The following is a 13201-nucleotide window of genomic DNA, read 5'->3' as shown; positions in this document are numbered from 1 at the left end:
GATGAGACTCGGGTTAATTTTGTAACAGTGTAGGAGTGGCAGACCAGGAGAAAGAATGTACTGAAAAAAGTGGGAGTAAGCCCCTATTTGCTCTAATAGTGTCAGTTTCAAGCACCCTTTGAAAATACTCTTGTTGAAGGAATCATTATATGAAAAGACTTTTCTCTTTTTAAAGTGCTCAAACTCTTCCTTAATTAATTTGATTATTGCCTCTGAAGGGCATTGGGTGGCAGTGTTACCAGTCACGTTTTAACAACCCCATTTCGTTGTGTGAGGTGCCTACATTTTAGAGAAAACTAATGATAATGACCTACAAAGAGCAGAGTAGCAAAATGAAGTCAGGCTGCTTTCTTCTTCTCCCACATATTTATTTTCATAAAGGAAAACTGTTTTTTTGCATAACTTTACAAATGTTATTCCAGAGAGTCACTCTTCAGAAAGCCTTTGCCAACTGATGCACATTCTTCTTGAACAAGCTGGGAGGGGTGGTGGTGGCAAGGAGCAAACTTCTCTCGCTGTTAATATTAAAGGAATGGATTTCTAGAAGTCCTCTTGTTTATGCTGTTTAAACAGCTACACTATACACATTAACTTGTAAATATTTTATCTTAATTTGTATTATTAATTTTGAGCCTAATTGTCTGTATTGTAATAAAATATTTTAATGTAAAATTTGTGTGTGTATTCACATTACCACCAGGAAGGGCATTAGCCTCTGTTGGCCCTTCACTTAAAATCCTGTAAGAATGAGCATAAATTATACAGTAATCATTTTGCACTTATTAACATTACTCAGGAAAAATAAACCTTGAATATCTATACTGAAACAATTCATGCTTTTTGTTGTCCTATACCTACCCCTCTTTGCAAACTGCATACTGCAGGTCTGTCCCTGCAAATCCTGACCCATGATGAGCTTGGGAATTTTGTAGATGCAATCTACCCTCTGCTTAAAATGATGGCTCTGGACAATGCAACTCCTGCTTATTTCTCATTTATAAAAAAGCTTGTCATTGGAGTACATGTTTTGGCTTATTGTCCACAGGAGGCACCTTGGTAACTGGTTAAAAACAATGGCTGTAAACAGTCAGCTTTAACCATGTAATATTATATAAAACAGCCAAAACCCCTCCCACATTGCTTGTATCTCAGTAATAGATAGAATTTCTTCAGAGTAATGCAGATGCACTACCCTGTTCCACTGCAACTGCCACTGGTTGCACACAACTGGAAAAAGTTCATTCTTTTCTCTAAACCAGACAGTTTTTACTGTACAGTTTTGTGGAAGTTAAGATTTCTTGCACTGAAGAAGGTAGATGCCTGAGCAACTGACATTTGAATGCTGGCTTGAACTAGCTCTGCTTTTTCTCATGGCTTTAAAAATCCAGTGCCTTGTTTCCCTTATTTCCTTCCCCCTTTCCCATAACTTGGCAAGAAACTGACTAAGTGGAGAGGTCAAGGTCAATGCTCAGTTTTTCACACAAGTTCAAAGAAACAAATTGTAGGCAGAGCTTCAGACTAGTTCTAGATTTCAAGAGGTTCATTCCATCCTTTAACAACAGGCCACCTTTCATGAGAAGTGAAATCATTGGAGTGTTGCAGTCAATCAAGAGAAACCAGTGATGAGAAAGTGAGCAAAACAGTGTCATTCCCTGCTGCCCAAGACTCCAGCAGCATACAGCTCAGCTTATGGCAGTCAGCTGTAACGTCCAGCCCCACTGACATGGCAATTGCTTGGGAGTTAACTGAGGTAGAGCTACAATGATTCCTTTTTCTCCCAGCGCAATCCATTTCAGCAGTTCCTCGTAGCCAACCAGCTTCACCTGAGACAGAAATACACACTGTGATTAGAACAGTGCCTTCTCCATGCATGTGATTCTCAAATCATTGCAGAAATGGTGGTTGTCCTAGGTTCAGCAGTAGCAGTCATTTTTAGCTGGTGCAGTGATGGTCCATAGCTACCTTACTAGCCACTATCCTTAAGTGCCACTTACCAACCAGATGAATGATAATTATTAAAGGTAACTGAAAATTAGTTGCAAAGTAATTACAATCAATAAATTACTACAAGCAATAAAGGTAGAGCTGGTGGGTCTCAAGACGTACTCAGAGCTGTAAAGAAAGTACATAAACAATTTTCAGAAGTCTGGGATGGGATTTTGGTCTAAGCAGGGATCTAGGTGCCACAGTACACACCTTTGTATCACCTATTTCCCATAGTGGAACTTGTAGTCTTGAATGAGCACCAGTTCCTTATAGAGTGCAGCCAGGTATTGCAAACAAAGCAGACCTGGCGAACCCCCTCTACAGAAATCACACAAACAGGGTGAGATACACCAGCTGCTAACATGCTGAAAACAGTGGAGTAGCTGAAGACCAATCATCTATTGCTGAGGAACATCCTTACTCTCCTGTGCACATACACTCTTGATGCCTATTCAAGATTCATCTACAACACTTCTGAAATTACTGTCTTCCCTGGCACAGAGTTGTCTTGGCTTAATGTCATATGGAACTAGTCCAGAAACACCCATAATGCATTCATTTCAGCAGCTAGTGGACATCCAATGCATGAGAATAGCTAAGATGAAGATAATCCCTACCTTGGATGCACAGTGTTGATACTAAGCCCTGGGCACCATCTGTTTTGCTCTATAAATTTGCTTCCATTGGGTTACACTGCTGATAATGTAGGTTCGGCATCATGTTCCTCAACTTCTGACCACCGCTTGCTGTAAAACACACATCTAGGGTTGCACTGCTCTACTACTTAGCCTCCCTGGGCATTGAAAATCTTTGTGTGCTTTCCTTTTGTGCAAGGCTTTGACTTGCACAATTACAGCAATTACAGTCTCACCAAAATCAAGAGGATGACTATAAAGAAAGGTCATGCTGAGTTAGAGGCTACAGGAAACAGGAGGGGCAGCACAGCTGTTTTCCCCTAGTACTTGGCCTCCTTAGTTTGCAAGCTAAAACATACCCCACCAGCAATTCAGTTTAACTTTGTTGGAGAAGAAACATCCCACTGGGAGGACTATGACAAAGAGGTCCCAGAATGAAAACAAACATTTGCTGGGTCCCTTCCAATGTACACTGTCCTGAGCTGTGCATTCCCAAAGAGGCCAGAAACTAAAAGAAACATGATGGAACATGACAAATCCTAGAGGTGTTTTCCTTCAGAGCATGTTCATTTCTTGCAATATTAAAAGCCTTGCTGTTCTAAAGGGGAAGAGTGAGGTGTGTTGTCTTTTACCTGTGTTTCTCCAAGCTTGGCTCGTGGCTCACCAAGTACCAGAGTCCCAGAGACCGGCCAGTCAAGGAAGATGGCATTGACTTTCCCCTCTTTAGGGCTGAAAGTGTACCTGGTTGGAAATTGGGAATAGAAATGCATGTCAGTTTTGCCTTGTAAATTTTCTGAAGTGATGCATAGAGTGCTTTCAGGACTGGAAAAATGGATTTCAAGATTTAGTGTTAATTACATTTGCACACACACAACTGTCTTTTCAGGCAATTTATAGCTTTGATAAAGTACTGATCCTGGAAAACATGTTCCAACAAACTAGATGTAATAGAGACTATTAAATAACTGAGTTCAGAGGTAAACAGCTGTAGTAACTGAAGCACATATCTCACTGCTGCTCAGTCATAGAGGAGGGAGGTACTCCCTCTTTCTTTCCTTTAGTTAACAATGTTTTATTGCTCTTGGAGGCTAAAGCCAGATAGCCAGATCTTACTAGTAACTGCAGTAAAAAGACCCACTGAAGTGGAGAAGAGAGTCAAGACCAAAAACCCTGATGGATTGTTAAGGTATTACATGCAGCAGCTGTGAGGCACAAAGGCAGAGGAGAGTCCAGAGACTGGCTGAATATAGGGACCAAACAATTGCAGTTCTCTTCCCATGCATTTTTACCTTAAAAAGTAATGCAGGATATGCTAGACTGGTTTCTAGTTTCTTTCTCTCTAAAGAGTGACATCATGTTTGTGCAGATAAACACTTCACAGCAGTTTTATATTTCCAGTTTTTTATATAGTTTCTGTTGCCAGCTACTCTAAGAAGCATAAGATCACTAAAGGAAACATCTGCAACCTTCCCCTCAGCCTCAGCATCATCCCAAACCTACAGTCTCTGACACCCATTGCCCACCTACAGTTCTATACACACTTTTACGTGCAGTCAAACTGACAAAGGGGTTAATTTCTTCACACATACATACGGTGGTGATTTCTGTAGCACCAAGTCATCATTAAGAATTTCAAAGGGTCACATACACTGTTAATGGAAGAGCTGATGTTGATTCAGTCACCTTACCACACTCCTGGGGTGGATGTGTCATTCTGCGCTCTCCATGGTTTTGTTCCATAGATGGCTTCTCCATTGACTTTCAGCCAGGCACCCATCTGCCTCAGGCGCTCCTCAAATACAACGGCAATGCAACCATCATGAGTGGGCCCAATATTCATCAGGAGGTTACCTCCACAAGACACTGTTTCTACAAGTTGCTGAAATGTTTTTAAGCACATACACAGAGCATATGGTCATAGTTAATAAAATCATACATCTGAAGTACTTACCAAAGTCTGCCATACTGCTTCAGAATGATGAACTGAATGAGTTGTTACTGTTGCATGTTTAGACTTTAGGGATCATCCCAACAGCCAATATAAAATTTAAGCTCCTATGAAACAAAGCTCTGCTGGCAATTTTTATGGCAGAAAACAGACCAAAATACATTTCTGCACCAGTATGTCCATCTGAACCTACATTAGAATCAGAGCCTACAATTTTTTAACATTTCGACTTCTAGGGTTTTACCGATAGAAGGGATAGATGATTTCTCTACATGAGAGAAGAATAAAACTAATAGATGCCACTTCAGTTTTACTGAAGCTAAGAGGAGCAACTTCCTTTTTATTCCTCTGTTTGATGCTCTTCCTGTTTTACAGAGACATCTGTAAAACATGAGCAGGCCTTCTAAAGTCCATGAATATTTGTGTTCACATCCACACTGCCCTCCAGAGATCATGGACTGAGATGCACAGATAGCTGGAGATAAGATACTGAATGAATTTATATCTTCTGCCTCTGGAAAGAGGTTACTTCTATTTGAAATTCTCCTCTGCAAGACAGTACTAGTAACAGATTTAGATTAAGCAACAATAACAACCTTCCCCTCGCCACCTGAATTTTGCAATTAAATGCATTTATCTGAAAGATTGATCTGTCTTCCTGTCACTAGGTTCTCCTAAGCTTCCAATCTTTTTTTAATACTTTAGATTAGCAAAGGGAATCAATGCTCCATTAACATCAGTTCTCTGCATCTGCTAATGTCTACCTGTGTATCTGTAAGAAGAGCATTGGGTTTTTTTTCCTTTAAATGAAGTGGGATGAATGGAAAGTTTCTTGCTACGAGGTAAAAAGGCTATTAAGAGTCAGAAACTGTTTCTAGCTAGAAGGGGGAAAAAGATGTAACCTTCAATCAGGAGTTCTTAAATAGTGGCTGTGAAGCTGCAACTGTTTGCTTCTCATCAACTTGGAGGTGCAGTTACAAGAAAAACCTAGTAAAAAAGGTAATTATGAAACTATCCAGATCAGTCCTTACACATGGGGGAAACAGCTTCTAAGAAACTTACTGAATTTTTACTAACTCATGTTTCTCTTGGTCATTTCTATGAAATTAATAAGAATTACATGGATATTCCATCCTGCCAGTGCTAGGCTGGAAATGAACAGATTTATTATTTCATTGATTCGTTATTCAAGTAAAATAATATTTTAATAAAATAGATATATAATAGAGATGCTATATAGCATAGCATAATAATCAGGTGGCAGAATCCAAAGTTGCAGGCAACATCTTTGTCCCACTGTACCTTCACCAAGTCCTCGATTGCGAGGTAATCTCCAAGCTGTGCGTTCCTCCTGTACCCCCACGACTTGCTGTCAATGGTCATGCAGTTCTCCCACTTGTGAGGCAGGAGGTGGCCAGGATTATACCGGTCACTGCAAGTGTAGAAGCCACCATGTGTACAGATGCTGCCAACCCCCCAGCGGTCATTGGTCACAACTGTGTCCCGGACTGGACTGGAAACAGAGAAATGTTATGATTTTTATACTATAAAATGCAGTCACAGCCAGTATAGTCCATTTCCACACACACCCCTCACAGAAACTAACATTTAGGATTACTTCTGTACTTACTAATTTACTACAGTCAGAATAAGTGCTATTTCAGGAATCTTATTCTCATCCTTTGCTAGTAAAAGGTCCAGACTGGCATTTCTTAGGGAAATATGCTCCAGACTTTCATAAAGGTCTGCCAGAAATCAGCCTGTGCTTCACATCCACTACCAGATGTTCAGTCTGTGATGACAACAAGGTACCCATTTTCTCAAATTAACTTGCTCTCCTGTTTGTCTGTGCAGCAGACTTAGGGAAGAACATGAGTACATAGAATAGCCAACACCATCTTAACTGACTGATTTGCCAAATATGAAAAAGTTGTCTTCTAAAGCAAGCTTTGACAGCTCTAGGGAAGACCGGGATTCTGTATTTCAGGAAAATTAGTATTTAGTTAAGCCTTGCAAGTAGAGGTTTCGCAAAATATACAGAAAAAAATGAGACAACACACAACAGAATTTGAGTTGAAGAGCTAAGCCAGCATCATTATGTACCTGTCATTATACAGCCAGGCCAAGAAACCAGTACTGTTCCAATAAGTATCTGGTGCATTTCCATTCCCATCAGACCAAATTATTTCTGGTTGGTACTTGGTCACAATTTCATAGAGTTCTGGTAATGATTTACTAGTTGGAAACTTTCTTGTCATAAAGGCATTGGCAGCATCCTCAAGGAAGAGAGGATTAAACCATTCGAACAGGGAATGGTATAACCCAAAACGCAAGTCAGTCCTGTTTCTAACAGATGTTGCTAGTTCAGCCACAAGATCTCGTTTTGGTCCCACATCAACAGCATTCCAGTTCCAAGAATATTTGGACCCCCATAAAGTAAAGCCTGAAAACAGAAAAATGGAAGGATAAGAAAGGGAAGCAGAAGAGGGGAAGTTACAGTTCCTCTTTCTGAAACGTAGTTTACAAGTGTGTTGCAAAAAATAAATATAATTAAAATCATACATATAATAATATTGTTATCATGCTATACAGTATGTCTACAATCTGTTTATGCATGATAGTAGCCAGAGCACCAGAACACTATGCCAGATATGTTTATGCTTTTTTTATAGATACATATATATTTATATTTTCCAGTTCTGTACTACTTAGGATAATTATTCCTTCTCCTTAATTATTCACTCCATTCATATATCCCAATTAGCCAAAAATACAGCAATTTTCAAGGCATCTACATTTTCACTGAATATACTAATACAAACTGTGAATGCACATTCAACAACTGAAATATAAAAGGCTTTCTCAGCTGCAGAAGGCACAAGCTACCATTTGGCTCAAAGACTTGTCCTCCCTTCTGTTTATATCTTATGCGAATGTTCACTTCTTATTTGTCTGGACACTTACAACAGCTCAATCAACTCCTCAATGCATATATATAAATTCCTGAAACAGGTTTTAAAGTATCAGCAGGGATTTAACATTTCAGACATCCAGCAATCCAACACAAGCGCAAGTACTACTGCACTGCAGACTTCAACCACTGGCAGAGAAGCTCCACGCTCACCTTCAAACTGCTTTATACTCATTGTCTAATAAATCTTGTGCTATTTTTGTGAACTGGATACATGTACTTGTATCTATGAGACAAAACAAGCTCAAAATTCATGCCCCAGGCTACAGAACAGACTAAATGAAACACAGTTCTTTTGAAGTCACTGGGAATTACACCATGGGAATCATCAAGATTTTATGTGTGTCAGCAGAGATGAAAATTCCCAAGTTACCAGCCTTGAACCCACATCTCCTCAAAGACCAACAACATTCACTCCATGCACTTTCATATTGCATCTTACTATTTTGTACTTTCTTTGCTATCATATTTCCTTACAACTACTTTCTTTTTCTTTACTCTGCAAAGCATCTTACAATTGCAGTGCCAAAAAATCAATCACACCTGTGAAGTTACAGACCTAGTTCAAAGTTTTGGCTTCTATGCACTGCATCAGGAAGAGCTATTTCCTTCTAACTCTGAAGCTGACCCCTGGAATATACTCCTAAATTCCTTGGAGAAACCTATGGAGCTCATTAACTGCCTGTACACAGTGGCTCTCCATATGTTAAAGGTGCAGAATTCACTTTTTTTGTTCCTCAAGCAATAAATTTCACAATAAAAAATAAACGACTGTAGGAAGCTCAGCTGCCCCCACTGCTTCAGGCTGTCTTACAATGGCACAATCTATTTTTCCTCCTATGCAAGCTTCATGGCCATAGCTTTTGTGTAAGAAGAAAACACAAGCACATTTCTTGGGTGGTTCATTTCCTTGGCTGGGTTGGGGCAGGTAAGACTCTGCTTTCTCTCTCTTAGAAAGTAGGAAAGTCACATGGATTTTTCCACTGTTGACAGAAATGCACCAATTACTAACATTCACAGACCTTCCACTTACCTTCATGATGTTTTGAAGTTAAGACAACATATTTTGCACCTGAAGCCTTCAAAATATCTGCCCACTGGTGGGGATCAAAGAATTCTGCTGTAAACAGTGGCCCAAAATCTTCATAACTGAACCCAGGTGGGTAATTTGCCTCCATAAATTTCACATAGGGCACTCTCTTTTCCTTCTGCCAGTACCACCTACAAAACATAGAGCAACACATGTCTGCTGGTATATTTTTAGACAAAGAAAATAACTGAAATCACCAGCTCCTATTTGAGTTCACACTTAGAGGCACATGCAGTGGCAGTATATGACACTGTTGGTATATGACAGTGTAAGACAAAACTGCTTCAGAACAGTATTAATTATCAAAGATTTCCTTTTCTCTGTCCTCTTTGGCCATGCTGTACATCTTTCAAGCACTCCACTTTCCAAAAGTCCCAGAATTTCATTATGGGCAATGCAACACAGCAGCTACACTTCGGCAAAATGGCTCAGTACCCAAATCCCAAAACCATACCAGAGGGCACAGGCTGACAGTCCATGTAAGCAGCTCAGGTGGCACAAAGAATGCACTTTTTCTGGACTAACATCGCTCATGCTCCTCAAGTCTCACATACCAGGCATCTCTGCTCTGCCCCACACACTGCAACTCCTGCAGCCCACAAATATGCAGGCCAGCAGCTTAACCTCTTTGCCAGCCCAGAGCTCTACACCAAGTGCAGTGGAGTGACCTGTTGCATGAGCAGCTACCCACAGTCCCAGAGCAAGAGAGAGCTGTGCCTGCAGTGTGCTGCAGCCACTGCACATGTGAGGCTGAAGCAAAGACACCATACAAGAAAGCATGTCTTCCCACAGCAACCTGCCTCTGCAATAACCACGCACACTTAAAAGTGCACATCTGTCACAGGCTTTAACATGCAGGCACACACCCACCTGCCTACTAGTGCACACAGATTTAGGAACTACAAGGAAAAATTAACTTATGATGTATTTTTGCATTCCACCAAGCAAAGACAGAGACAGTTCCTATCCTGTACTTCCCTGTGGCAGTGATCAGTGTTGTCACTATTCCCACTGGTCTAGTCCACAGCAAGGCTTGGAGCTTGGCTCTGTGGTCCAAGAGTGGCCTCTCACCCTCCTCATGTGCAGATACCGTAAGTTACCAACAGAGTACTATTTATTTTCAACCTGCTCCATCATCCACTACCTAGCAATGAAAGAGAACTCCAGAAACAGCACACAACAGTCCTTACTGCATAATCAGCCTTATTGCTGGAGGCCTTTTAACAACACCATATGCTGTGACTGCTAATGCTTATGTAGAAAAGGGTCTGAAAGCATCCACCTTTCTATGAATGAAGTCAACAGCAAAATTCCTGTTGGCAAATTTAGATATAAATGAAAACAAATTGAAAGCAAATGAATAAACCAGCCCAGAATCTGAATATTTGAAGCATGTTTCCTTGTCCTGTCCTGGAGTCCAGAGGTGGACTCTGACCTCAGTTCTGCAAGATGACAGTAACTTTATGGATATTGCTGTAACCTTCTCAAATAGAATTCAGCACAAACAAGCACAACTTCTGATAGCCAAAAGGGGGAAAAAAAAAAACCTAGAAGAAAGAGCTGAGACAGCCTTCTTCATTGAAAGAATCTGGATAAAAACCCCACCCCACTCTGATTTTGAAGTGTGTAATTGCATAAAAAAACAGGTAACAGCCTTGCTTCTTTCCCTTTGTCACACTATTTGCTAACATGAGCACTTCCACTTTGACACATTAAGATTCTAGAAACATTCTGACCAAGGCTGAACAGGCGCAAGGGAAAGGTGATGTTAAGTGTTTATAACTTTCCATCTGAAGCTGCTAACACAGGACCTCATCATCTGACTACACATGCTGCTTGAACCCAAAGTTAGCTTCTTCCCATCCCCACGGGGAAAGTACTGTATTAGTAAGTGGAGTCCACATTAAAAAACTGCTGAAACTCTTGAACATAACTCTGATAAAAACAGAGAAAACATTGTCAGAGAACAGCATTTTGTTTATATTGATGTTAGCTTGTTTACAAATATTGTATTTAAGGTTTACTACAGCTCTGCCACATAGCTGGTGTTATCTTCATATTGTAAATAGTAATGTGAGTCACTTCAAGTCATACAGGAAGTATTTGGTAGAGCATGGAAAGAAGGCAGCAAAAAGAATGCTGACAGCCAAGGGGCCTGAACCAGTGAACACACACAAACCAGGTTTCATTCAGCCTTTGAATACAAATTATTTGAAGGATCAGCGTTTTAGGCTCTTTTAAGTGGAAATTACCCTTTAATAAGAAAAAAGAAGAAACCCACAAGAGCAGAAAACGTGCACAAGCAAACTGCAGGCAGTTTGCCAAGCAAAGGCAGCGATGGGGGAGAGTGATGGACTGCTGAGCCTCCCAGACAGCGCAGTGCCCCAGCGACCAAGCAAGAGCTGTGCAAGGCTTCTCCAGAGCTGGAGACCCCCAGTGCCTGACCTCACAGCGCCTGGGGAGAGCCCCTTCACCGATCCCTTCACCACAGCCCTGGAGAGGTCTCCTGCCGCTCAACGAACCGCCTCTTTCACAACGCTGTGGAAAACCCGCCTTTCAGCTCTACAAGCCAACATATTCAAGAGTTTTAGGACAGGGCAGACACGGTGAGACATACCAGAAGCACATCAAACTCTGCTTCCTTCGTAAACGGCGCCATAAAGTCCGTGGCCTCAGGTGGAAATAAACCTCTTCCCACACACCTCAGCTCCAGGGTCAGCGTGCAGAGGGGCCTTAAACCTAACCATCGCTTTAAGGGGGCCACACCAAGTCAAACCCTGCCTGCCCAAAGAGCAGTTTTCCAAGCAAACTCCTCAGATCGCTGGCACGACCCAGCCACAGCAGCTGTACCTCGGTGCGACCCTCCCAGCCGCCCCTCGGCGGCAGCGCCAAGGATGCCGGGGCCTGTGGGTGCCACCGCCGGGGAGGCCCAGGGGCTGGGCAGGCCAGGGGCCGGGGAGCTCACCAGAACCACTCGCTGCCGAAGCTGGGCACCGAGAACACGCCCCAGTGGATGAAGACGCCAAACTTCGCCTCGTCAAACCAGGCGGGCAGCGCCCGGGTGTCCAGCGAGCCCCAGGTGGGCTCATAGCGAGGCCGCCCGTCACCACCCGGCGGCCGCGCCGGCAGCAGCCCGGGCAGGCTCAGCAGCAGCAACAGCGGCGAGGCGCGACCTGGTGAGCCCGGCATGGCGGCGGCGGGTGAGGAGGAGGCGGCTCCTCAGGGCACGGATCCCGGAGCTGCACGACCACGCACAGTACAACAGTACCCGCTCGCTAGGGCATAAGGCGGGCCGGGACGTGGGGCGGGCTCTGGCTCTCCCCGCCCCACCGCCCGTCACGCCGGAGCCCGCCGCCCTCTGGCCAAAAGGTAGCCTGTCCCAAGCACCCTAGCACCTAGCAGGTGAAGAGCTCTGGCTCCGGCCGTGGCCTTGCTAAGGCTCATCCCCGGCGCCGCGGACTTCGCCTCCTGTACATGGAGAAGCGCGCCAGCTTTTGGAGGCGTCGTCACCGTCGGTGCCATGTTATCTCGGTGCTCGATCACAAATTGCCACCTGGATTTTAAGGATTTTAAGAAAATGAAGTAACTGAGTTCTGCCTTGGCCAGCACCCCACAGTGCTTCTCCAGCCTCCTCTGGCCCATGGCCTGCTGGCTCAGCCCGGCATGGCCCATTTCTGTTCTGCTTGTCCCGGGAGCACTGGCTGTCTCCTTCAGGGCTGCCTGCCAGGGTCTGCTGGATCTGCTGCCCCATCCAGAGCTGAGTCTCATCTGCAGCCAGGGTCTGCTCCAGAGGTGGCCTATGCGGCCTGCTGGGTTTGCCCTTTCTGCCTGCTTCCAACCACAGGCTCAGCTTCCCTTCCCTTTGCACTTCCCTTTCCCAGGAAGGACAGAGTGTGACACTCCTTGCTCTGTAGCTCCTTCCAGCCCACTTGTACGTACTGGCTTCCATGGCAGAGAGGTTCCCCAAAGCCTGCTAAGGAAGTCTGTGTGGAAGCTGCCTCCATTCAGTAGATGACCCTTGACATTTGTGCTGTGACCATGGGTGGCAAGCACATATTTTAAAAGATGCCTCTTCCAGCTTTTTTTTTTTTTCCAGACTGATGCTTCTCCAGTCTTTCCTGATGCCCAAATTGTATAGTTTTGCATCAGACCCTGGGATGCAGCCATGGCATGGCATATGTGAAATAATTTGACTTAATCAGTAAATACTAACTTTCCAAAATCATCACCACAAATGGAAAGTTCTTTGGCAATCTCATCAGAACTGTTAAAAATGAATGAGCAGGCAACTGAACTAATCTCTGTCCACCTGGGAAACCATACACTTTACTGCTGTTCTGTGGAAACAGAACTTCAGTTTCCAGAGCTATTAACCACAGTTGCTACATTTCATCCAAAAATATTGAAGGGCTCTGAGAAGAGGCACTACGTATCTTTTAAATGTTTTCATTTATATTAATTGATGACTGTATTAAGTTAGAGGCTGATAAAGACCATTGTGACTTCCATGTTATCATTCTTTCTGACTGTTCACATGACTCTGATTTACAAAAGCAATTTGATATCACAAT

At 43.1% G+C, this 13201-nt stretch overlaps 1 protein-coding gene across 2 annotated transcripts; it reads right to left on the bottom strand.

Annotated features, from left to right (window-relative positions):
* Positions 1-1013: 1013 nt before the first annotated feature.
* Positions 1014-11834, bottom strand: FUCA2 (alpha-L-fucosidase 2). 2 transcript variants are annotated; one of them, XM_061471697.1, is made up of 7 exons: positions 11596-11834; positions 8574-8761; positions 6673-7012; positions 5872-6082; positions 4310-4500; positions 3254-3362; positions 1014-1823 (listed from the first exon to the last, which is right to left on the bottom strand). In XM_061471697.1, the coding sequence occupies exons 1-7, from the start codon at positions 11817-11819 to the stop codon at positions 1683-1685; spliced, it is 1404 nt and encodes a 467-aa protein (XP_061327681.1). In that variant the 5' UTR covers positions 11820-11834; the 3' UTR covers positions 1014-1682. The 2 variants fall into 2 exon arrangements, with proteins under 2 accessions (XP_061327681.1, XP_061327682.1); XM_061471698.1 differs by lacking the exon at positions 11596-11834 and adding an exon at positions 11248-11490.
* Between the last annotated feature and the right edge of the window lie 1367 nt (positions 11835-13201).

Source organism: Pezoporus flaviventris, unplaced genomic scaffold (assembly GCF_033815535.1).
Source record: "Pezoporus flaviventris isolate CSIRO_AGI_PZ_B2104156 unplaced genomic scaffold, CSIRO_AGI_Pfla_v1 ptg000066l, whole genome shotgun sequence".
Lineage (NCBI taxonomy): Eukaryota > Metazoa > Chordata > Aves > Psittaciformes > Psittacidae > Pezoporus > Pezoporus flaviventris.
Note: the sequence above shows the minus strand (reverse complement) of the source record. Positions and strands in the feature narration are given on the sequence as shown.